We start from the raw sequence: 25,401 nt of genomic DNA, 5'->3' as shown, positions 1-25,401 counted from the left end.
ATACAAAGATTTATATGCAGATGTTTATGGCAGCTTTATTTTTACTAGCTTAAAAACTGGAAACAACCAAATGTCCATCAGTTGGTGAATGGATCAACAAAGTGTGGTACAGCCATACAGTGGAACAGTACTCGAAAGAAAAACTCATCAAACTGTTGATACTTGCGACCACACGGATGAATTTATCTCAAAGGCATTATGCTAAAGGAAGGAAACCAGACACAAAAGACTACGTACTTTGTGGTTCCACTTATAGGAAATTCTGGAAAAGGCAAAGCTATAGGGATAGAAAGCAGATCTGTTGTTGCCACAGTCTGTGGTGAGAGGAAGGCACTGACTGTAAAGGGGCATGAAGGAATTTTCTAAGGTTTGGGAAATGTTCTGTATCATTTCAGTGGTAATGATATGAATGTATACATTTGTCAAAACTAAGTAAATTGTATACTTAAAATGGGTGACTTTTACTATATGTAAATTACACCTAAAATAAAAAGAAACAGACACACCCAGCGCAGCATCTTGAATGCCTTACGAAGTGACTTCGTTAGGCTGGGTGTGGTGGCTCACACCTGTAATCCCAGCGCTTTGGGAGGCTGAGGTGGAAGAATCATGAGGTCAGGAGTTCGAGACCAGCCTGGCCAACATGGTGAAACCCTGTCTCTATTAAAAATACAAAAATTAGCCATGTGTGGTGGCATGCACCTGTAATCCCAGCTACTCAGGAGTCTGAGGCAGGAAAATTGCTTGAACCCAGGAGGTACAGGTTGCAGTGAGCCGAGATTGCGCCATTGCACTCCAGCCTGGGGACAGAGCAAGACTCCATCTCAAAAAATAATAATAATAGCAAAGTGACTACATCACTTGAGGAAGTAATCATTTTTGAACTTTGAATTTTGAAAGCCTGTTGTTAACAAGATATTAATAGCATTCATTTTTGTGATGAATCTGTACCAAATATTGACCCCTAAAATGTGTTTGCATAGAGAATAGTGAATGATTCGCTTGATTTAATATCTCATTACATTTTTGCTTTCTTTTCGCCTCTCTCTCCAACCTAGAAAAACTAATTGAGGGACTCAAATCTCCTGACACTTCTCTTCTGCTCCCTGACCTCTTGCCTATGACAGATCCTTTTGGTAGCACTACCGATGCTGTAATTGGTAAAGTCATCATCTCTGTTTCTTCAGTCATGCATGATATGTGTGCCTGTTTCAAGAATGACAAGTACCTAGTTAACCGATCCCCAGGGAATAGCCCTGCCAACCCAGAAGCCAAGGCCACTTAATCTCACTTGTATTACTCCAAATGAAGTGTTTTCCCTGCTTTTCAGGGGTATAACCCCTATTTTTTGCTTTTCTTGCTATCTTGAGATTTCAAGAGTGAATCTCTTATGAATGAGGAGGAATATGGAAAGTTTCCTTTTAGTTAGAAAAACTTCACCAAAAAAGTTGGTTTCTAATTAGACCTTACCTTTACTGAACTTAATGAAATTTAGCAGATTCTTCTTTTGCCTTTTTTTTTTTTTGATAGAGTTTCACTATTGTTTCCCAAGCTGGAGTGCAATGGCATGATCTCGGCTCACTGCAACCTCCGCCTCTTGGGTTCAAGTGATTCTCTTGCCTTAGCTTCCCAAGTAGCTGGGATTACAGGCATGCGCCATCACGCCTGGCTAATTTTGTATTTTTAGTAGAGACATGGTTTCACCATATTGGTCGAGCTGGTCTTGAACTCCTGACCTCAGGTGACTCACCTGCCTCGGCTTCCCAAAGTGCTGGGATTATTGGTGTGAGCCACTGAGCTTGGCCCAGATTCTTCTTTGAAGACCCGTGTACATCCAGCTGCAGTGGCTCATGCCTGTAATCCCAGCACTTTGGAAGGCTAAGACAGGAGGATCACTTGAGCCAGGAATTTGAGATCAGCCTGGGAAACATAAAAGAATTTTTTTTAAGTTAGCCAGGTGTGTGGAGCACACCTGTGTTACCAGCTCTTTGAGAGACTGAGATGGGAAGATCACTTTAAGTTGGGGGGTTTGAGGCTGCAGTGAGCCTTGATTATGCCACTGCCCTCCAGCTTAGGCGACAGGGACCCATCTTAAACAAAATTAAAAAATTTTTAAAGGTCTATGTAGGTACCAAGTGTCAGTAACTGAGAAAACATTTTGCCCATTGGTTAAGCTCCATAAATGGAATCCAGGGCAGGGGCTTGGTCTGCTTCCTCTCTCACGTTTTCCTGTGTTCCAACAGCAAGGCAGGCAAGATGTGCAAAATGTCCAAGGCCCTTGTATTCCAGGAGGGTCCAATCATGAGGCACATTATAATGCCTTTGGGCAGAAAGTTCTAGAACTCAGAAGTGCCATGACCTTACATAGAGGTAGGCCTGCAGCTGAGAGTGTCCCATGGTGCAAAAGGCCTCCCAGCTGCATCATGGGATGGGGTTTGAGATGGATTAATGGCCTTTGCATGGCACAGAGGATGTTTGCCTCCAGGTTTATCCCTTAAGAAAAGCAGAATTGCCAGGAAAAAATGAAGGCATCTTTCAGCCCATGTCTTTTGACATGGAAGATGTTTTCTGAGTGACATATGCTCTGAATTTGTCTGTAAGAACTGATCATCGCTGAGACTGGCCACAGTGGTTAACCTTGTACACGCAAGCTCAGTGAAACCTAGACACTCAAAGCAGCAGAAGTAAAGTGACTTATTGTGCTTTCTGCCTTGCCTGAGACTGGCATTTTAGAGACCTGTTTAGAAGAAAACCTTCACATGGCTGAGTGCAGTGGCTCACGCTTTTAATCCCAGGACTTTGGGAAGCCAAGGTGGGACAGATCGCTTGAGCTCAGGAAGGAGACACCATCTCAAAAAATAAGAATTAAAAAAAAGAAGAAAGCGTCACAGAATTTCCTAAAGAACCTTCTGACTTCCTTTCCCTTACTTAATCCTTTCCTCTCCTTTCTTAATGCTCTGTTACGAAAGAAAAAGCTGATGTTGCTGTTGAGAGTCTCATACCAGGACTGGAGCCCCCAGTTCCCCAGCGCCTCCCATCTCAGACGGAATCTGTGACCTCAAATCGCACAGGTCAGTCAGGTGTCTCTGCAGCTGCAGGTACTGGTTGTTGTGGTGAGCCTCTGAGCCAGTCTTTTCACCTGGCTCAGTCGATCCTGGGCTTATTTTGCAGCCCAAGTAGTTCTTCCTGAAATGGACACTGAATTGTTACAGCCCAGCTTCTAGATGTTGAGGGATATATTTCCTTGCTAAAGAACTGAGTACTTTTTGGAGCTATGTTCTTTGTGGAGTGATCTCTGGGCTTTCTGTGGTTATAGTATTTCTTTTTTGAAGATTCTTTTCACTGGTGGCAGGATCCCTCTACCTCCTTAATTAAAGAACTCTGCTGAGCTGTAAGATACCCTTAACCCTCCAGACTGCTGTGCATCTTTCCAGTCTACCAGTGTTAGTCATGTCCATGGAGCGCATCTTCTGTATATTGGTGTTCTGTTCCCAGCACAGTGCTTTAATCGTGTATAGGTAATTTGCTGTTAAATTGTCAGGCAAAGTTGAAGTCTTCCCTGGATCTAGTATTGCTTGTACACTAATTTCAAAATTCAGTCTTGAAAGAATTTCTTAACTGCCCATAAATACAGATTTGGTAACCTTTTTCTTTTCTTTTTTTTTTTTTTTTTGTCCATAATTCCCCTGATAGAAGTATCTGGTTTTCGAACTTGGAATAGAAACAATTAGAAGCCTAGGAAATGTGAGGATAAATTCATCCAAGTGAAAAAAAAAAATTACCTCCAAAGACAATATGATTTATTTTCCTTATCCTCACTTAAATGTTTTTCTCTTAGCAAACTTTCTCAGAAAACAATTCTTGTGTTAAAATGCTTAAACTTTGTATTTTTATCTTGGTTTTCCAAAATCAAAATCGTATTCAAAGTGCCAATTTAAATGTAAAGAATACTAGTAAGAGGCATTGTGAGTGGGAACCAGGATAAGTTCTAGAAGGTATTGTTTAATCTTGTCGCATTCTGCTAATAACAAGCCTGAGGCAACCCTCTCCTAATCAGTTTGGATACTTCTTCTTATAGTAACTTCCTTCTATGAGTGTTTAGGGAAAGTTTAAGTGAAACTCTAATCGTAAAGTCCTTTCTCTTTAATGGCATTCGCTAAGAACTGAAGTGCTAAAGTTATTTCAGCATCCAAATCACAGGCTTGTTTAACCTCTGAGTAAAAAATTATCCTCTATTTGTATATTAATGTTAGGAGGAATCTAGAAAGACATGTTTCTATAGCTAGAAATCCAGAAGCCTTCACCCATTTCTTTTGGTTTTCTTCCTCCCACCTTGGTGTGTATGTGTAACGTGTAAATGCAGTAACTTAAAGGCTAAGATCTAATCTCATGATATTGTTGTGTGTGCCACTTAATGCCATCACTGACCTGGGATGCTGTTAATCTGGACTCAGATTCTCTCACCGGGGAAGATTCCCTGCTTGATTGTTCTCTGCTCTCTAACCCTACTACTGACCTTCTGGAAGAGTTTGCCCCCACAGCAATCTCTGCTCCGGTCCATAAAGGTAAATGCTTTCTTCTTCTCAAGCCCACATGTGTCCTTAAAGGGAAAAGAACTAAACAACTTTTGAGAGTTTTTCTTATCAAAAGTCTTTACTAGCGAAGTTTTAAAACTGCCTCCTTATATGGAAAACTTGAGGTTGTACTCCTAGATACTGGGTTATAATACCTCTTGGTGAAAATATTTAATAAGACTTAGACAACAGGCCAGGTGTGGTAGCTCAGGCCTACAGTCCCAACACTTTGGGAGGTTGAGGTGGGAAGATCACTTGAACCCAGGAATTTGAGACCAGCCTAGACAACATATGGAGACTCAGTCTCTACAGAAAATTTTAAAATTAGCCAGCAGTGGCAGCATGTACTGGTGGTACCAGGTTCTTGGGAGGCTGAGGTGGGATGATTGCTTGAGTTTAGGAGGTCGAAGCTGTAATGAGCCATGATTGCACCACTGCATTCTAGCCTGGGCAGCAGAGCAAGACTCTGTCTAATAAATAAATTAATTAAATACATCAATAGAAGACAGGTACTAAAAAGAAATAAGATTAAGTATAAAAAAGACTTAGCAGATTGGTGAAAGTATTGCTTTCTGGCAAGAACATAGAGTGCAGATATTCCATGTTACCTTTAAGAGCTAGGTACCGTTGCAGTCAATTCAAGTAGATGGTTGAAGTGACTATCCACTGTCTGACTATAATGGTCGATATAATGCTTGTTGGCCTTAGAATGTAAAATGCTTTTATCAAATCTGATTCAAAGTTATTGCACAGTGAAGACTGAAATAAACAAATAAGCATCTTGCCTCAAAAGCCAGTCCTCCAAGGTTGAACTTGTAGAAGCTTTGAATTTTAGTTCACCTTCAAGTCATGATTGGTTACTGGATTTCTCTTTCTAATCTACCATTTTCATTTGTTGGTCTTGAGTTAATAGTGGTTTGAAATCCTGCTGGACAGAGGTAGCTTGAATCCAGTTCTTTTCAGTGAGTAGTTTGTGACAGTGTCAGGCTCAATGCCTGGCTTATTATGCGTAGGCATTTACTGAACTTTCTGTGATTGGGTGGTGAAAGTGGTCTTCTGGAAAGAGAAAATGCATAGAAAAGGAAAAGCTTAAGTCCCTTCAAAAGAAAATTTAAGAAGGAAGACTCCCCAGGATGACTAAAAATAATCACCGCTGAGGTTTGCAATGATTAATAGTTGAGTTTTTGTTTTTACCCTGATGGCTTTAAAATGATTATGTTTTTATAGATTATAGAGGAAAGTTACCTACTTAGACAATGATATCTAGCAGTGGTGTGTCAGCAGCAATGTAGAATTACAGAGAAGCATCATTTGCAAAATAGGTGCCCCGGTAGCACTTGCTTGCTGGTAGGATAGCTTTAATTAGAATGGAGAAGACTGTTCTAACAAACTTCTGCTTGAGGCCTCCGTATATGTGATCTTGTGCCTCAACGTTCCCTGGGGCATCTGAGTTGTTTCAGTGTCTTTTTTCCCAGTCACAGTGCAGTGAGTCCTTCCAGAAGTATTTTGTTTGCCTTGTATACAGCGGTTACTTCTTAAAGAACCACCAATTCTCTTCCTCCTTCCCCTGCCCCTGGTTTTGAGTTTTTCAAATATTGTTAGGCCTCTTTTCCCTCAGTGAAGATAACAAATGACTTATTCCTATGCCTTTATGGATTAGTGCCATTAAAGCGATATCTTGCAATAATTATAATTAATATCTTATAAATAATACAATTCTTCTAGGAACTCTTCTCCCTAATCATTTATAAAAGTCTTAACATGGCCAACTCTAAAGCATTTTTTTCTATATCTCTGTATTTTCCAGTTTTGCTACTTTTATTTCAACTCAGAAAGATAAGTACTTTCACCTTTAAAAACAACAGGGCTGTACAGTTGAGATCTTTGTGCCTCTTTCACATTCTCTCATTTGCTAATCTCTACCTCTGTTGTTTCTGCTTGTGTACTTGCATTCTGTATTAAGCTGCAGAAGATAGTAATCTCATCTCAGGTTTTGATGTCCCTGAGGGCTCGGACAAGGTGGCAGAAGATGAGTTTGACCCTATTCCTGTATTGATAACCAAAAACCCACAAGGTAAGAAAAAGGATGGGGAAAAGAGAAGAGCTTGCCCTCAGCTCTCGTCAAAACAGTCATGCACCTAATCGGCAAGGGGAAAGAAAAGCATCAATAATTAATGAAGGACATTGCGGGTGATGAGAAACATTGTAGGCTGGACCAACAGAGACAGATAGAGAGAGATAGTTTAAAGTTGGACCATGATGTTTATTTAGAGAGAGTATTTAACAGTTGGCTAAAAGTTAGTTTTTACCATGAAGCCAAAAGCAAAGTAATCTTCAGTCAGTGGAAACCTGAAGGTATATATCAAAAGCACATAGCAATTTTTAATCATGATTAGAATAATCCGTAATAAATATTGTTCCCAAAGAGATTAACAGCTGTGTTTTGGTATCATTCACATCTTTTTGACATTAATGGAGCATCCTTTTTCCACTTTGATGGATGAAAATCATTTGAACATGCCATAAAACACTAAATTGCTATAGGACCATCTATTTATTTTTTAAAGCATGTTCTTATTGCAGTGTCTTAATAACTAGTTTATCCCCAAAGCAACAATTATTGATTTTTACTTTATCAGGGAGATAGCTTGGTATTATCAGGAAGTTAGTGTGCAGCCAGCAATTCTCAACCAAAAAAAGTGTTAATTTGCAAATAGTGCCCTCTTTGCAAAATGCCCTGCCTATACTGTGTTGTGCACAGTGCCTGAGCTTTTGGTGGGAGGTGGTGGACAGCTAACGTGTTTGTTTCAAAATCAACATGTAAGAGTTTGCAAATGTAAAATATTGCTTCTCTAGGGTTTGGATTTTTGTTTGTTTGTTTGGTTTTTCTTCTTTGCTTGCTCTGCACATCTAAACCTTAACCCTTTATGTTTTGTACTGAATTCCTATCTCTCCACTTCCAGGTGGGCACTCTAGAAACAGCAGTGGGAGCTCTGAGTCCAGTCTTCCCAACCTAGCCAGGTCTTTACTGCTGGTGGATCAGCTCATAGACCTGTAGCCGTGACCCAGTAGCAGATGCAGTTCTGTAACCTTCATACCGTGAAATACATTTTCATTACGGAGTTATGAAAAAAATGATTTTTTTAAAAAAATCTGCAAATAAGGGGCCCTCCAGCCCTTTTCTCCTACCCCTTGCCTTCTCCTGTAGAAATGATAAGGAAAGAAAATCACTTTGGCCCTCCAGATATTTCTTGGCCAGTTCCCCCCTGTTAGTTTGCTGTGTTTTCTCATTACCCTTCTTCAATAGCATTATCTTAAATCAAGCGCTAGATGCCATGAGCTTCACCTCTGCTGGAGTTGACTCCACCAAAAGCTTAACTGTAACTGAAACTAGTGAATTAACACTTTTGTCTTATTCTTGCTAGGAATGGCCTCCCAAATCAATTCTCCCAACCCGTGTCTCCTTTGGCCAGATGCTGATGAATGTATTTCCCTGTTTTTGCTTTTTATCCTGATGCATTATCATGAGGACATGGCTACTTCAGTTGGTCTTAACTCTAGGCAGTAGCCTGGAGATGGGTGTTTTATTTCCAATGGTTTAAGAAAGAGTAAAACTTACTGACTGGTAGTGTGTATGTGTGTGTGTGTGTATATATATATATATATATATATATATATATATATATATGAAGAGAAATTGAGCCCAGCTCTAGCCAACCAACTTCGACCTTGTTTGATCATAGACTTAGCCAAGGGATTTTACACCCCATGCAACCTACCCAGCATTCGTCCAGCTTTCTGGCTTCCATTGAAACGTGATTTCTCAGATCTGGAGACGTGACTGCAAGTACTTGAGACCCTTGGATAAAATGTGTATGTTATATAAATCCCAAGTATTGCCATTCCTTTTCATGTTAACTGTCCCAAGTGGGATCTCAGAATTAGACCAAAACAAGACAGTGGTGGTAATATGATACCTTTTATTAGAAGACTTTTCACTGCGGGAGGGGGGAGGATGGGGAGGGGAAGGAATTGTAGCAGAAACAGATGTATTTTTCTTGTGATTTTTATTTTGAATCAAATATTGTAAATTGTGTATAAATGAAGACACTGAATAGTTCTGTTTCCACTTGGCATTTCAAGTCTGATATCAGGTGTCTGTACAGGGTTTTGATCTCTTTCCCTTGTATAACAACACAACAGTCCTACAGTGTAACATATGGAATCATTTTGAATAGACTTGTGTGTTGCTATAAGCTTTCAGCAGGTCCTCTGTCTCTAGAATAAGCATGTTGTTTATTTTCAGATAATCAGAAATAAGTGTGCTGACAAGCTGGACACAATCTGAGTGCCCAGCTTACCTTTCTTTCTCTCTGATGTTTAAATTGAAGGCTTCAGCCAATGGAATATGTTCAGTTGATTTTCCTTGGCTTCCTAGATAAAAAAATAATAATAAAACAAAGCATAGTACTTTATTAACTTTAGGATATTGTTCGTAAAATAAATAAAGGCCCCTGCACTAACATGACAACATGCCTCATGGTCACCCTCTGTATATGTACTTACTCATTAAAGTGTGTTTTATTTCCTTATGTGGAAAGCACTTTTATAAAATCACCCTTTTGAAAAGAAGTGGGCACAGAGTACCCCACTCTTGTTCTCTTCCTCTAGTGCTATTGTCCATCATCAAAAGGGAAACTCTTAGTTGATCAGATTTGTACGAATAAAATTCCAAGTCCATTTGCTTGTTTTGCTATCTAGTACTTTTGTTTCTTCTTCCTCACATTTGCACTTTAAGCGGGGGATAAAGTTTAACAGCAACAACAGCCTATGAAACACTGCATTCTGGAGGGCAAGGTTTGGCCCTAGGAATGGTGCGAGCAGACTTTGAAAGGTATTGGAGGAAAAGTCTGAATCTTCCAGCCTTCCTTCTGTCTTTAAATACTTCTCGTGCTGGCTGAAACAAGACGAGCTAGATAAAAACCTCTAGTTGAATAATATTTCCAAAATGGAGAGAGGCACAAGCTTCCTGCCAAGGATTAAAAAGCAAAAGATATCACGAAGGGCTCTCTGTGGTTGGATAGCAGTGAAAATAGGACTTGGTTTACCCCTTTATGGACAGGAAAATTGCTGCAGTTTGGAATTGTATTCTCTTTCCTGGACATAGAAAGAATGTATTAACTAATGAAGGAAATGTTTATTTTTAAATGAGAATAATGTTTTAGTTCTACATTTTCATATTTGATTTTTTTCATATATACATGTTAGAAATATAATGAAATATCTAGTTTCTCAATTGAAACTATGAAGAGTACAGTTTAGAAATTAGGTATCTCTTAATTGTTCTTTTGATGCATTACCTGTAATTACATTGAGATACATTATCTAGTCATTTGGCTCAGTAAAGCTTAATGGAGGTTGTTAATGAAAATGAGCAGACTAGAAGCCAGAGATAGTAGTAGAAGCCTGAGGGAGATAATGACAAGAAATTGTCTTGGGCTTATTTAGAGTAAGGCCTCCTCAAAAGAGAGAACTATTTTTCTGTTAAGGAACATATATGAGTGCTTTGGTAAACGGGGCCTTCCTTGGTTTATAGCATCATTCCTGAGCTAAAAGAGTTTATTTGAGATGAGCATAGTGTGCTAGTACCTGTGGAATCATGGCCTGAGCTACAAAGGGACCTTTGAGACCATCCTCTAGTCCACCACCCTCTTCATTTTACAGGTGTGGGACCTGAGCTGGATTGAACAGGCTCGGGGGAGAAGAGGCCTGGGCAGGACAGGCCACCTGGAATCTCATCCTGGCCCTTGCCAGCTACTGGCTGAGTGACCTTCAGCAGGCACTTCACCTCTCAGAGCTGCTGTTCCTTAGAGTTAGTTATACAATGGGTTTGGACTAGATGGTCTTTAAGATTATAGAAGCATAGGGTCCTAAGTAGATATTATTATATTTAGAAGGGCTATGAAGGATTTATATAATCCTGATGTTCTTCAGTTATCTTCTATAGTTCCTGCTATTTCAGTGGCAGTGTTTACATTTTAAAGAATTATAATGGGCTTTTACTAACATGCTCTTTCTTGATCATCTGAATAGAAACCTAAATCGTCATAGTCTGAGAGATTTTCCTTTTTAAGTATTACAGAAAAACATGCGTGTACACACACGTACCTATTCTAATAAAATGATATCAGATTTCTTTTTAAATGTATAATCAGGGATTTACCAGTTTAAAACGGGCATATGTTTCTGATTTGCTTTTATTCCAACCATGTAAGAGGAGTAACTATAGCAGAAAACATCACAAATCGATTTTTCCCATTACAACATTCAAATGAGCCCCAATGTTTTCAAAAACACATACCTCAGAGGAGATAGGGCTTAAATGGGCACCTCTAAGTATGATTGTGATTATTATAATTAATGATGTCTTTAGCAGCTATATTAGAATTTTGACACCTAATTAAATATTGTTCCCTTCAAAGTCATCTAGTTTTACTTAAGAAGTTGTTATTCTAATGAGGCTGCCATCCTTAAAGTTGTTTTTGAGACTCCTCTCCTTAGAAATAATATCAACGAAGTAAGTAATAAGGTATAAGAAAATCAGTTATATTATTTAATTAGTATCACTTTGAGAAAGCATCTGAAAGTATATTCTTTCTTTATCTACTTTTTCTAGTACTCTTGGTTCTGAGTAACATTTAGCCATTTCCAGAAAGCAAATTCAACCCTGCAAGATGAGCAGTGGTTACTGTTGAAGACAGTAAAAAGAATAATCCACAAAAAATTCTCAGAGAGGACCTTATAGTAGAAAGTGAACATGATCAAGTCTTAATTTCTTTAATTTTCTGAATAAGGAAACTTCTGTGATTCCCTCATCTTTAGAATGGTTTAAAAAATTGAAACATATGTGTATTAAAACACCTCTGAAAGAAGTTGTCACTTTGTTTAGTGTTGATATTGGACTTCACTTCTCCTGAATTAGAATTACAGAACTTGGATTGCTAATACTTTTAGAAAAACAAACCCAAGGAAAGAACTTACTTTTCTCAAGATGTAATATTTGTTTTGTTGTGAATACTTTTGTTTTTTTGCTTTGAATACTTACTTCCTACTCTCCTGACAGATAATCAACCAGTATAACCTTCCCCAGGTCAGGAACAGTTCTGCCTTCAGCGCCACTATGGGAATGAAGGGATCTTTGGGGCTGACAGCCTGCAATATGAAGGGATCTGCATTCAGCTGAATAAATACATGCTATAGATACCTTGGGCCAAAATAAAGTCTCTCTTGATAAGGTTTTTCTGGGATTTTCCAGAGTCCTTAACCTTCTCAGTCTATAAGATTATCAGACTCTCATAGCTGCTAACTTTGGGCTTTGGGATGAAAATGACAGGATTGCCCAGTGTTCTGGGTTAAGCAACTTAGAGGCTGCCTGGCAGAACAGAAAAACTATCATATGAATATTTAGAATGGAATCTTTCCTGAAACACTCCAGATACTGCAAAGCTATCTTTTATTCCTCTCTAAAGGCTATAATTTTATCAACACAAAGTTAGCCTTTTCTTTTTCCACACTAGTAATGTTTCTGAAGTTGGATGTGCTTCTTATCAGAATGAGTCCCAGGAAATCTATAACAAGAAAACTCTTTTGCTTCTCCCAGATTTCCTTTCACTAATATCGGATAGGGAGGCTCCTGGGGTAATGCTAACCTATTCAAAGAAGTTTCCAAATGGTGATAGTTGCTGGAATGAAAGAAACTTTCTTGGATCACACTTTGATATAGTGTCCTGAATTTACTCTTTTCCCACGAGTATTCTACTCTGCCCTATTGCACTCTCCTTTGTCATGTGGATGTTATTTATCATAGGTCTTTAACCTGTCCTTCCCAAGAAGACAAAGCAGACAATTGTACATGAAGATACCTTATGCAGTAAAAATGTGAAATTTGAACATTGCTGCACAAGTATTGTATTAAAAAAAAGTCTGTAAAGAAATTTCTTATGTAAACATACAGGGGAATAAAGACTTTTGTTCAAATGGGAGCATGATGTTTAGAGATGTAAATAACTTAAAATAAGTTGCTCTTTTCCTGAGCTGAAAACCCACTTTTTCGCAGAAAGGATTTAATCACAGTGTTGAGTGACAATAAGTATCTGTGCACAAGAAAAGTGTAGCTACATACTGAGGACATAGTAATGAATCATGGCTACCCAAGAGAATAAACCTTCTGTGGCCAAGGAGAATAAGACGCCCGCCAGCCTACATTGGATATCACCAGACACAAGGTTGTAAAATGGACCACAGGTTTGCAGCTTCCCTCCTCTAACTTAATCCCAAATATACCCAGGCCAACTTAATTAAACATTTTGTGTTGGCAGGAATAATTTTATCCCCAGTGAGAAAGCTCTCTCATTTAATTGCCTCATTGGCTTGAGAGGCACAGCTGGCCATTTTTGGCTTCCATCAGGTCCCTCATTTCCTAGTCATGGGTTTTAATGCAGCTGCCTAAAATATGGTGGAACCAAATGCCTACTTTTATTATGTGAACTAAAAGGTCATGGAAATTACTAGTTTGATGTACGTCTCTTGATTTCCCTGGTTTGGTTCTAAGATTTTACATTTCAATTGCTGTTACATTTCCAAGTTTTTGTGAAGGGGTAGTTTGCTTTCTATTTACTAATTATATGAGAAGGCTTCTTCTCAATACTCCAAGTCTTCATTTTCCATTTTTGGCAACAATTATATCTTTGATACTCCCTGTAACTGTTATTTCAGTTTATGATATGAAGAAAAGTAAACTTCTGGTTGTGCATGATATATTTCATTAAGGAACATCCATCCTGACATTTAAGTCTTAACAGTTTGATTCTTTAGGGAGCATTCTGATGACCCTCACTATGTCAATCAGATGGAATTTCCAAGGGAAACCCTAGATGATTTAGCACTTTTGGTTGCTTTGGAAGTTAATAGGGAGCTGGTGAGGATAGTTGCCAAGTCATCAGGTATTTTAGGGACTCTCTCTTCCCTGAAGCATGTGAATTCTTGCTGAAATCTACAGAATTTGGAGCCTCAAAATAGACTAATATGGAGTTACCCATATCGGAAGTGTCAAAGTGCCCAACCTGGCACACAGTCCTACATCAGAGCAAGAAAAAGAAGTTTGTTTTGACTTCTTGCTTAATTTTATGTGCAAAACGAAAATAAAAAGAGGCATGACCCAGTTTGAGGGAATTAGAACAAAACCCTACCTTGGGCTCCGTGATAAGTAAGACCCTGAGCAGACTGTGAAGCCAGGCCCTGGGCTTTAGCCCCTGAGGTACAACAGGCAGTGTTAACTGAGTTCTGTGGCCACAGGTGTCTGCTATAGTGTGCTGTTGGTTACCAGAGGAACCGGGTCAAGGCATGTGGTTAAGTTGGTATAAATCCTTCATTGTTAGTAGAGAAACTATTTCAAACACATTTTCTTGTTGACACAATGCTATCTTCGTATAAAGGAACTGTTCACCCTGAAAACACATTGTCCCTATAAGAACACATTCACATACTCAAAAAAAAAAAAAAAAAGACTTTGATCTGCCAACAAGATTTAATGGTTACCTTCTGTTTATAGTATATTTGGAATGTCTCTTTCTCTTGACTACCTTGTTTCTGGTGCTACCACCACCAGAATTCCTTAAGTGAATGTGGAGGTCTGGGCTTCCCCCGTATTCTCTGGCATTTCTTTGGCCTTCAGAGTACCAGGCCTGGAGTGTTGCAAAGTGTGCTTGTTCTCTGCCTAAGTCAGTCATACTGTACCTCCTTTAAGAATAGAAAGGTTAAGGGACTTGGCCTTCTCAGGAGAACCCTTTAAATGTAGTTTTCCACTCCTACAAAGCCTATTGATGCTGAAAGAAAGATAGGAAATAGCTCTAGTCCTTGTTTTGAAGGACGGGAGACTAATTTTCCCTTCAAACTTGATATTCTGTTTTTTTTGTGACTGTTTTTGTGAATTATTCAAAGTTGTTGGAATTTTAAGTCTGATTTTCCCCTTAGTCATCATGAAGGTCATAGAATATGCTCTGAGTTGGAATGTTTGCCAAATGGGTTCTTGACCAAAAACCTACTTTTTAACAAATAATTTTGATGGATTAGACATGTTCTTCCGTCCTCTCCAACTCTGGATATGGGTACACACACACCCCTTGGTACTTCCCAGTTCTCAAAATGTAATCTAGCACTTTAGGCATCCAGAGTGCCCCTGGTTCAATAGATAGCTGGTTTTTTTGCCAGTCTCCACACACAAATTGTTTTGACCAAATTTAGTTTAAATTTCTAAAAAACACTGACTCCAATCAAACTGTTCATTGTATTACTGACCTGTATGCTGTCAGAATTGGTCATTGGCTTGACTAAGTTTTCCATTTTTTTCCGTAAGAGATACTTTGCTCTCCTGAAGCACAAGCTTAATAACATCAGCTTTCAGGGTAGTTTTGGAAGATGAGACATTGCGCTTTTGTTTTGGCAACTGAAAACGTTGTCCAACTGACAGTATGTGAGGAAGCTGCTTCCAGGAGTTTTAGGGCTCTCCTGTCCCGCTTTAAGGCTCTGCAAACCTTATTTTAGAAAACTTATTTTTCTCCCTTTTATTTGAATTTCCTCCCAGAAATTATCATCTTGGTATCACTGAGACAAATCTAATATCAATATACTTGCCTGAGAAATTAGGATGATGTCTATCCACATAAATTTCAAGGGAGAAGGTGTTCCGTTTATTTCCTGTTTGCTGACTGATGCTTTCGTATTACCATGTAGCTGCACATATTAAAATTATAATGCAAGGAGAAACTTATTCTCTTCAAAATCTTATTCTTCAAATACTATTCAGAAAGCCATTTGGCACCAGTACATAATTTAACTTAACGCTCTAATCTGAAATTTACTGAATTCATTCAAACTGTTAGAAAGAAAAATAAAAATGGAGGAAAAACTCATTTTTGTTTTGTTTCTGAAAACAATATTTAAGGTCAGAACTGTTTAAAAAGAAGCACTGCTAAAAAGTTATAGGATTCATAGAAACATAGTATTTTTGTACAGTATCTTATAAAATGTTCAGACCCCTCTCTACCTTCTCTTTACAATGTAATGTCTCTAAGTGACTGGTTTCCCAATAAACTGATTTTAATGCCTCTTCTGCTGTGGTGTGTGTGCTTAATTGAAGCAGAAACTTTAGCAGGGGATAATTTTGGGCAGAAATATCTGCTAGCTAATGGTTTGCGTAGGAGGGGAGAGGGTCAGTATGGGAAAGAGATGATTGAGTTCCATCTCTACAGAGGTTCTGGGTGATCTATGGCTCCAAATCATTGTATCTAATATTCTTATCCTGGTGGGTTGGGAAAGTCCAGTAGTATCTCTTTACTGAGCCCATGGTGAAATGATACCTTTGCCCCCAACCACCCTTTCTCTGGATTCTTCTTGCTTAGTTACATATGCCTTTTTCCTGCCCTTTTGCTAACATGTGCCCAATGACATACTTCTAACCTGCTAATATTTCTTGGAAGGTAAGCTCTATTGCATTCTGATAATTGTCTATTTGATTTTAAAAGCCAGAGCACCCTGAGGCACCTCTACCTAGTTAGAAATAGACTAGTATATTGGAGTTTGCTAATGCTTCTGTAATGACCCATGCATTTTATTCCTTCTGCTTAAAGAAGTTTATGACAGATTCTTTTAAGCAGAGGAGGTCTTTATGAACTTAGAAGACTGAAAACAAAATTCTGGGGCAACTCCAGCTGAAGGTGATTTATTTGGTCTGATTTCGATGCCGTTTGCTCCCCTTAGAAGGTACCTTCAGTATTTATATTTTGGGCACTCTTGTGCTCTTTGAGTAGTGCTTATGATATAAGTCATCAAGTAAACTTGCATTTATCAAGCAGCCACATTCTGCTTCTTTTCAGAGAGTTTGTCCCTCTGCGTGTGGAGCAGATGACCACATGCCAGAATCTGAATTGAGTCATCCCCAGACAGTGTTTCTACATAATCCAAAACCGTCATGGTATATGTGGAGATGAATGACTGGGTTTGTTTTCATTCCATAATGAGCCAGTGCCAGGTAGAGCAGGTGTCCGTGCCTGGCCCTGTGTGTAGGAGCATTGCATAGTTAACGCTGAATGTCTGTGTGCCTAACATCTTCATCTCCTTTCCTGTACATCGTGCCTATCATGTTCCAAAACGTGAGACAGTGGTTGGTTGTGTTCCAGTTTGTGTGCAGTTTCCTTGCCTGACTTTTATTTTTCTGTTTTTCCTTTTGCATTTTCAACATCTATTATTTGGTCCCACAATGTTTTTGCCGCGGGTTGACCACTGAATGTTCCAAAGAGAATTGACCTATACATTAATTCTGCATTTTATGCTTTTCTAGGTCTCCAGAGAGAGTCCAGTCCCTGTCCTGTAATAACTGTAGAGCACTTTAAAGAATCACTGGGTGTTAAAGGCCTTTCCCTGTATCAAGACCCCTCCAGAGTACCTGGCACAAAGACTCAGAACAACTTAGAATCCGACTACTTGGCCAGAGATGGCCCTTCAAGCAACAGCTCATTCCACAGCAGTGAAGAGGAAGGGACTGACCTTGAAGGAGACATGCTGGACTGCAGTGGGTCTCGGCCTCTCCTTATGGAGTCTGAAGAAGAAGATGAGAGTTGCAGACCCCCCCAGGGGAAGCTGGGAGGAGCCGTTCCATTCGCTCCACCAGAAGTCTCTACTGAGCAAGCAAAGACAGTGCAAGGTGGAAGAAAGAACCAGTTCCCAGCCCTCACACAGCCAACCACTGATGGGCTCAGTGAGCCAGATGTTTTTGCCGTAGCTCCTTTCAGGAGCTCAAGGGTTCCAAATGATGACATGGACATTTTCTCCAAAGCCCCATTTGTCTCCAAGAGCAGTGTGGCTCCTCCCCAGCCAGAGGAGTCAGACGTGTTTTTGAGAGCTCCCTTCACTAAGAAGAAAAGTGTGGAGGAGTTAACAGTTATCCAGAGCACCTCTCAGGAGCTGCCTGCACAGGCTGGTCTCCTCAGTCAGACAGGTGACATCCCCTTGCCCTCGGGCCGTGAGAGAGCTGTATACACCTCTGTCCAAGCTCAGTATTCCACAGCTGGTTTTGTGCAACAATCGAACCTCCTCTCCCATTCTGTACAAGCAGCAGACCATCTGGACAGCATCTCTCCTAGGGGATCCTGCCTGGAATCGGGGAGTCATCCTAATGACAGAAACAAAGGACCTCAGCCCCAGAAAGAAGCTGTCTTAGGCCCTGTGGCTGGCAAACCATTCCGCCCCCAGTCCTTATCCAAGTATTCCCGTCACTATAGCCCAGAAGATGAGCCAAGTCCAGAAGCCCAGCCCATTGCTGCCTACAAAATTGTTTCACAAACCAACAAGCAGTCAATAGCTGGGTCTGTTTCCATCTCATCCCTTTCTTCCAGGACTACGGAGCTGCCAGCTGCTGATCCATTTGCTTTAGCGCCCTTCCCTTCAAAATCAGGCAAGAAACCCTAGGAGCCAAACCTGAGCCTCAGGCCTCTGTCTTTACCCCACCCTCAATACCCGCCACGGCACTCCCAGCTGAGCCTTCCCAAGAAAAAATATTATCAGTTCTTATCTTTCAGTTCCCTGCGTCAGAGCAGAATTTCTTGAGTCAACAAACTCAGTTGCAGTGATACTTAGTTGAAGCCCCTTTAAGTTATATTCATTTTTTTGTTTGTTTATTTGTTTATATTGATTTCTGGACTTTGAGGCATTTTCATCTCCTTCACAGAGGTCATCCACTTCCACCAAGAGCTCTGCTTTTTTTTCCCCCCAGAAACTGTTTAAATCCAGAAATACTTCTTCACCCCAATCCCAAAGGGGCTTTATTGTTGCTAGTTTTAATTCCTGTAGCTCCTGTTCTAAGTCATGCCCATCGAATAATCAAGATTAGTCCCTCCACCAAATTAAGATTTAGTGCTCTCGAAAAGGGGAGACGTCTGATAAAAAGCCTGCACGTCAACAGGAAGTATAATCCTGCACTAACTAATCATTCCTGTAGAAGCAGCAGCTCTAGGAGTCTCTGGATCTGTTTCTCAGTCTGTGTGCGAGCCAGGCTGGCCCTCGTGCATGAGTGTCTGTGGGTGTGGAATGTACGTCAGAGCCTATGTAGAGATACAGGCAGATGGGATAACTGCCTGTGTCATGTTGGCAAGGCTTTCCCCACATCCATGTTTTTGAAATTAGTATGAGTGTACGGGTTTGTGTGTGCATGTATGCATGCGTGTGCACAGGATTCATTTCTCTTTAGTAAAGCCTGCCCCATCGTGCCTTCCTCCACAGTCAGATCACTCATTTTTTGGTGTTTGCTCACCTAACTGACTTGAACGCTGTTTTATTTTATTTAGTTTTTTTCTTGTGGCAAAATTGAATACATTGGAAAGTGTAGGGAAATCCTGCTAGAACTGATGTTTCAGAGTAAATTTTTTTTCTCTCCAGAATTTCCTGTTTGCTCTTAACAAATTATATTTACCGGGTTGTCAAAAATTAATTTTCCTTATACATTCTCTCCTCACAGCAGTAGAAAAGAATACCTTGTTACAGTTCCAGCCTCTGAGTATGTGGACTAAATGCCATCATTAGGAAATTCATTCATCAGACTAGGCTACAAACTAGGCTTGCTTGTTTTGGGGTTGGTTTTGTTGTTGTCGTTTTACCCAAATCCTTGCCAGCCTTCTCTACTGCCCTTTGAGGAAATGTAAATCTGAGACATGGAAATAAGTGTTTGGGAAATGGAAAAGAGCTGAATCAGGTAGGCAGGAAAACTTTTACATTCTCTACCCTCTTTAGACGTTGAAGTAGGTCAGGTTAACTGTTTTTTAAAATGTCTTTTATTTCTGGAAAGATCTGACTTATTCCTAGCTTTTTTCATCTCTTTATTATTAGTGCCTTAAAATAAGGTTGGCCAGGTGCGATGGCTCATGCCTGTTATTCCAGCATTTTGGAAGGGTGAGGTGGGAGGAAAACTTGAGCCCAGGAAGTTCAAGACCAACCCTGGCAACACAGTGAGACCCTGAACCTACAAAAAATATTAAAAAATAGGCCAGACGCAGTTGCTCACGCCTGTAATCTCAGCACTTTGGGAGGCTGAGGCGAGTGGATCACAATATCGGGAGTTCAAGACCAGCTTGACCAATATGGTGAAACCCCATCTGTACTAAAAATACAAAAAATTAGCTGGGCATGGTGGCACATGCCTGTAGTCTCAGCTACTCAGGAGGCTGAGGCAGGAGAATCACTTGAACTTGGGAGGCAGAGGTTGCAGTGAACTGAGGAAATGCCATTGCACTCTGGCCTGAGCAAGAGTGAGACTCTAAAACATAAATAAATAAATAAAATAATTATCTGGGTATGGTGGCTTATGTCTGTAGCTACTCGGGAGGCTGAGGTGGAAAGATCAATTGAGCCCAGGAGTTCGAGGCTGCAGCGAGTCATGAGTGCAGCCTGGGTAACAGAGTGCGACCCTCTCTCCAAAAATATAAAAATAAAGCCTGTATCTCAATGGAAAGATTTCTGCTAAGACAGTTCAACTTAATAGAGTTGCTGCATTCCGTTTCAACATGAATGCTGTCACTTCGAGTAGAGGGTAAGTGATTTTTCCATTAGCTGTAGAAGTCTGGAGAGTTATTTACCAAACCAGATCAATGATTTAAAACTTACTGGAAATTCATCTAAGAATCAAGTCTAAATGCCCAATTCTATTGCAGTTCATTAGTGTGATATTCTTTAAAGTTCAGGAGTATTGGCCATAAAATATGAGCAGCTACTTTTCAACTCTTTTTCCTTTTTTGGTTGGTCTCCACCTATTTCACATGTCCAGATTAAAAGATAAATAATTGGCATTGTGCCAAGGTTTGGTTTTCCTACTAAGGTCTCAACTGTGCCAGAAATCTATGTCTTTCACTTTGGTGGATGCTAAATGTTTTTTCTAAGAATTTGCTTTTTTCAATTCTCGTTTCTGACTTTTCTATTTATGAGTGGATGCAAAATTGTCTTTCTAGTTGAATGAATAATTTTGGCTAATGCACATGGAACTTTGCACCCCAGATTCTTCCCATGGCCATTATCAAATGAAACACTCAAAAGCATGAACTAAGAGGCCAGGAATATTCAGGGAGAGCAGGGAGAGTTCTCACCCCCTACTGAGAAATTCTATTTTTTTTCCTGAGATGAAGTCTTACTGCGTTGCCCAGGCTGGAGTACGGTGGTGTGATCTCAGCTCACTGCAACCTCCACCTCCTGGGTTCACCACTGCACCCAGCCCAGAAATTCTCCTTTCCAAATATTCAGGATTATCTCTGTAACAGCCCTGCAAAATGTTTTTTCTTTGGTTATTTGATAATTCTCTTCTAATCAAGTGACTTTTAATTCTCAAGGTCAAAATCAGAATAAAATCATGGTGATTTTACTATAGTTGACTACTTCATCAAACATGAGCTTGTATCCTTTTTAAATTTTTCATTGGAGGCCAGTGGCTCATACCTGTAATCCCAGCACTTTGGGAGGCCGAGGCAGGTGGATCACTTGAGGCCAGGAGTTTGAGATTAGCCTGGCCAACATGGTGAAACCCCGTCTCTACTAAAAATACAAAAATTAGCCAGACATGGTAGCACACGCCTGTAGGCCGAGCTACTAGGGAGGCTGAGGCAGGAGAATTGCTTGAACCCAGGAGGTGAAGGTTGCAGTGAGCCAAGATTATGCCATTGCACTCCTGCCTGGGCAACAAGAGCAAAACTCCATCTCAAAAAAAAAAAAAATTGTCGCTGGAGATGTGGTGGGTGAAGACTCTACATACCTTCTTTGAATACAGAAATGGGTGTAAACACATGCAAATTACTCGGTTTTTTTTCTTGGTGATACATGAAAAAACTTTGACTTGTGGATTACGCTAATTATTAGTAACTGTTAGATTCTGCAGACTTGTATTACAGTAGGGTCTTATTTCCTTAAAGAGAAAAAAAATACAGTCATGCCCCACTTAATGATGGGGGAAACTGTCAGAGAAATGCATCCTTAGCTGATTTTGTCATTGTGTGAACATCACTGAGTGTACTTAGCACATAGATGATACAGCCTAATACCTACCTAGGCTACATGGTCTAGCCTATTGCTCCTGGGCTACAAACTGTACAGCATGTTACTGTACTGAATACTGTAGGCAGTTGTAACACAATGGTAAATATTTGTGTATCCATGTAGATATAGAAAAGGTACAGTAAAAATATGGTATAATTTTATGGGACCATCTTGGTATATGCGGTTCATCATTGATGAAATCGTTTTTATGCAGCACAAGACTGCATATAACCAACAAATGACTATACTTCTTGTTTTTATTTGTTGTGTTTTTGCTTTACACATTTGATAGGGAATATAGAGCTGTGTCCTTTCATTTCAGTGGAAAGCAATGAGCCAGAATATATTTATTCATAAAGCATTGAGCCACACATGCATTGATGAACCCTGAAATAATCCACATTAATTGATTAACAGGAACTATTGAATTAATGATGTCATATGTGGTGAAAAATATTTAATATATTCGTTTCTTGGGCTTACATACAGCCCTTTAGCTCCAAGTGCTTGGTTAGATTAGAAAACGGGATGAACGCAATTTGATGCTGAAGCAGCTGCTGGGCAGCACATAGGGAGTCTGGGTCATACACCCTGTTTTGTTTTGGGCCCACTTATTATTGGGTTGAAAAGTCTCATACGTGTATACTAGAATGTATGTGTTTACAGGCCCATGTTGTATCAGAGTTGTCTTGCGCAACTAAGATCTCTTTCTAAATGTTCTAGAAAGATGCCGGTATCTTACTGGCCCATTATTTAGTAAGTTTTAGAATGCATGTACATCAGTGTTTTCAACTACTTAGTGGACATTTCACTAATGCATAATGGAATCAGATTATAATCATCTGAATAATCTGACAATGGAAATTCTATATTTACTTCCCTAAAGAAAAAGAATCAAAACATATATCAGGCCGGGCGCGGTGGCTCAAGCCTGTAATCCCAGCACTTTGGGAGGCCGAGGCGGGTGGATCACGAGGTCAAGAGATCGAGACCATCCTGGTCAACATTGTGAAACCCCGTCTCTACTAATACAAAAAAATTAGCTGGGCATGGTGGCGCGTGCCTGTAATCCCAGCTACTCAGGAAGCTGAGGCAGGAGAATTGCCTGAACCCAGGAGGCGGAGGTTGCGGTGAGCCGAGATCGCGCCATTGCACTCCAGCCTGGGTAACAAGAGCGAAACTCCGTCTCAAAAAAAAAAAAAAAAAAAAAAAAAAAAAAGAAAAGTGTGATTCTCTGTTGTGTGTTTGGAACTGAAATTGGAGAACACGTACCAGTCAACTGTGAAATGGTTGCTGGTCTCACAGATGTGGTTTTATCTGAGAAATCTGGAACCCAAATTATTTCGATGAAAGGTACATAAGAGAGCTGCAGAAAAGACTGTAGCTTCTGAGGAGACAGGAGTACCTTGTTAATGTCCAAACCACCCCTGAGTTCTAATGTTCCAATTCCATCTAAAGAAGTAAACACTGAAAACTTTAAATGAGATCATCTGTTTTAAATTCTTAGTCTTTTCTTCGTCTGTCTCAACTGGTACTTGTAGTTTTGTTTTGTTTTTTAACCACCAAGAACGCTTGCAGATTTGTTACTGAAAACATCACTAAAGGAAAAGAAGAGTTTCGAAATGCTTGAAAATAAAAAGTAGTATGTGGTTGGGAATTGTTTTTGTTCAAGTCCCTGGAAGTCTTCCTGGCTTACCTCCCTTGTTCCTGTTCTCACTTCATTTCCTTACTTGACATTCTGCTATTTTGAGCATATCAATAAGTGCATGATGAAAGGCACAGTTGAATGATCATGTAAACTTTAATTGCATCCTTTGTTGCTGTAAACAGTTTCTCCTTAAATTTCAGCCAAGTCTGTGACAATCTCACCAATAAGAATGAAATGGGTGGGGTGTGGTGGCTCACACCTATAATCCCAGCACGTTGGGAGGTTGAGGTGGGCAGATCGCTTGAGCTCACTGGTTCAAGACCAGCCTGGGCAATGTGCCAAAACCCTGTCTCTACAAAAAATACAAAAATTAGTCAGGCATGGTGGTGGACACCTGTAGTCTCAGCTACTTGGGAGGCTTAGATAGGAGAATGGCTTGAGCACGGGAGGTTGCAGTAAGCCAAGATTGTGTCACTGCACTCTAGCCTGGATGCAGTAGAGCCAGACACTGTCTCAAAAAAAAAAAAAGAAAGAAAGAAAAAGAAAAGAAAAATGGCTCACTTCCCTATTAAGAACTAAAAGAAAGGTAGGTTGGCAGGACCCCAGCCTTACTCTGTAGTGACACAACCCAGAGGGACCTCTCCTGGAATTCAAGGTCAAGTTTATGTGTGAAGGGACTCTAAAATAGCTGGCAAAAATGGCTACATGTTAACCATTCATGGCTTAGTCCAGTATTCCCATAATTTGTAATTCCATAAATTTATTCTCAACTGTCTCCCAGCCATCTCTAATAGGAATATGTGTGCCCCAGTTTTGACAATGCTCTTGAAACCAAGTTAGTGTTACCTGCATTGCCTTATAACGGAACTATACATGTTAAAGGGATCCATTTGATTCCTTTAATGTGTAATACAGGAATTGCAGAATTGGTTTTTACCCATACCAGTTAAAGTAGGATAGGTTAGTCTTTGGGGGCAGGGTGAGACAGTGCAGACTTTTCACTCTGAAATGGCAAATTAGCTGTATTCTTTGAGTCTACCAGAGATTCCCATTTGAGTGTGAATGGGGTATGTGTGTTTGTGTGTCTGTGTGTGTGCTTATTCATCCTCATGCTTTCTTCCGTAGTGTTAATTCAGGCTTTCCTAATAAAGGCATCCAAAGAGTACTGAGAAGTGACCATAGGTATTTGGCATGAGTAAATTTGGTTCCTTTTGCCAAAAACTCTCAAAGTTACAACTGGAGTTCTTCTCGACAAAAGATTGGGGAAATCAGCCATGACTTTAGCTTCATTCCCAAGTAAACATCTTATCCACAAGGATAAAACTCTGTAGGGCTCATCCTGAGGGCTGATGTTTCGCATTGGGAGGGCAGCAGTGACCAGAGAACCACAAGGCCCACAATATGTTTTGAATGAGGGAACATTTAATGTCATTTGTTAGGAGATAGAAACCAAATAATAAAGGACAAGGACCATGCTCATTCCGTGGAGAAGAGGTGAACTCCCTTTGCTGACTATTTGGAATGGATTAAATGAGGAGGTCACCCCAGCCAGAAGGAGTACTGAAGTCACCAGGCCTCAGAAAACAATGTGCACATAATCTTGGGCTGTGAACAAGAGAAAGGAGGGGAGAAAACATGAAAGTCAATCTTAACAATTTTGCAATACCTCTTATTTGCAGACCATTGGATTTATGTTACTGCACTCTTGGTGTGATTTATCATATGTATCTGATAGTTTTTATGAATTGTTTTGAGTTGTAAACTCCTATACCCTTTATTAAAATGGACCTAATTAAATGATTTATGCTTTGTGCTATTTCTTAACTCAATCTCCCTCGGATTGAAGGGATTCATAGGTATCTTTCACTTAGTGTGAAGCCTAGTAGTATACTTTTTTTTTTTTTTTTGAGACGGAGTTTCACTCTTGTTACCCAGGCTGGAGTACAATGGTGCGATCTCGGCTCACCGCAACCTCCGCCTCCTGGGTTCAGGCAATTCTCCTGCCTCAGCCTCCTGAGTAGCTGGGATTACAGGCACGCACCACCATGCCCA

General features: G+C 40.0%; 1 protein-coding gene across 12 annotated transcripts in view; it reads left to right on the top strand.

Moving 5' to 3' along the window:
- Positions 1-25,149, top strand: part of AAK1 (AP2 associated kinase 1) — a 176,117-nt gene extending 150,968 nt beyond the window's left edge. For 4 of the 12 annotated variants that reach the window (XM_064364198.1, XM_064364199.1, XM_064364200.1 and 1 more), the window contains 5 exons: positions 1,059-1,160; positions 2,970-3,071; positions 4,455-4,565; positions 6,538-6,648; positions 16,972-25,149. In XM_064364198.1, the coding sequence (XP_064220268.1) occupies positions 1,059-1,160; positions 2,970-3,071; positions 4,455-4,565; positions 6,538-6,648; positions 16,972-18,098 (1,553 nt within the window). In that variant the 3' untranslated portion in view covers positions 18,099-25,149. Of the gene's footprint in view, positions 1-1,058; positions 1,161-2,969; positions 3,072-4,454; positions 4,566-6,537; positions 6,649-7,537; positions 15,742-16,971 lie in introns of those variants that run through there. The other 8 variants (XM_064364203.1, XM_064364205.1, XM_064364204.1 and 5 more) reach the window with 5 other exon arrangements.
- Positions 25,150-25,401: the final 252 nt, after the last annotated feature.

The sequence above is a fragment of the Aotus nancymaae genome, unplaced genomic scaffold (genome assembly GCF_030222135.1).
Source record: "Aotus nancymaae isolate 86718 unplaced genomic scaffold, 86718_ANA_hifiasm-v0.15.2.pri h1tg000057l, whole genome shotgun sequence".
Taxonomy (NCBI): Eukaryota; Metazoa; Chordata; class Mammalia; order Primates; family Aotidae; genus Aotus; species Aotus nancymaae.
This window is presented reverse-complemented; position numbering and strand designations above follow the sequence as displayed.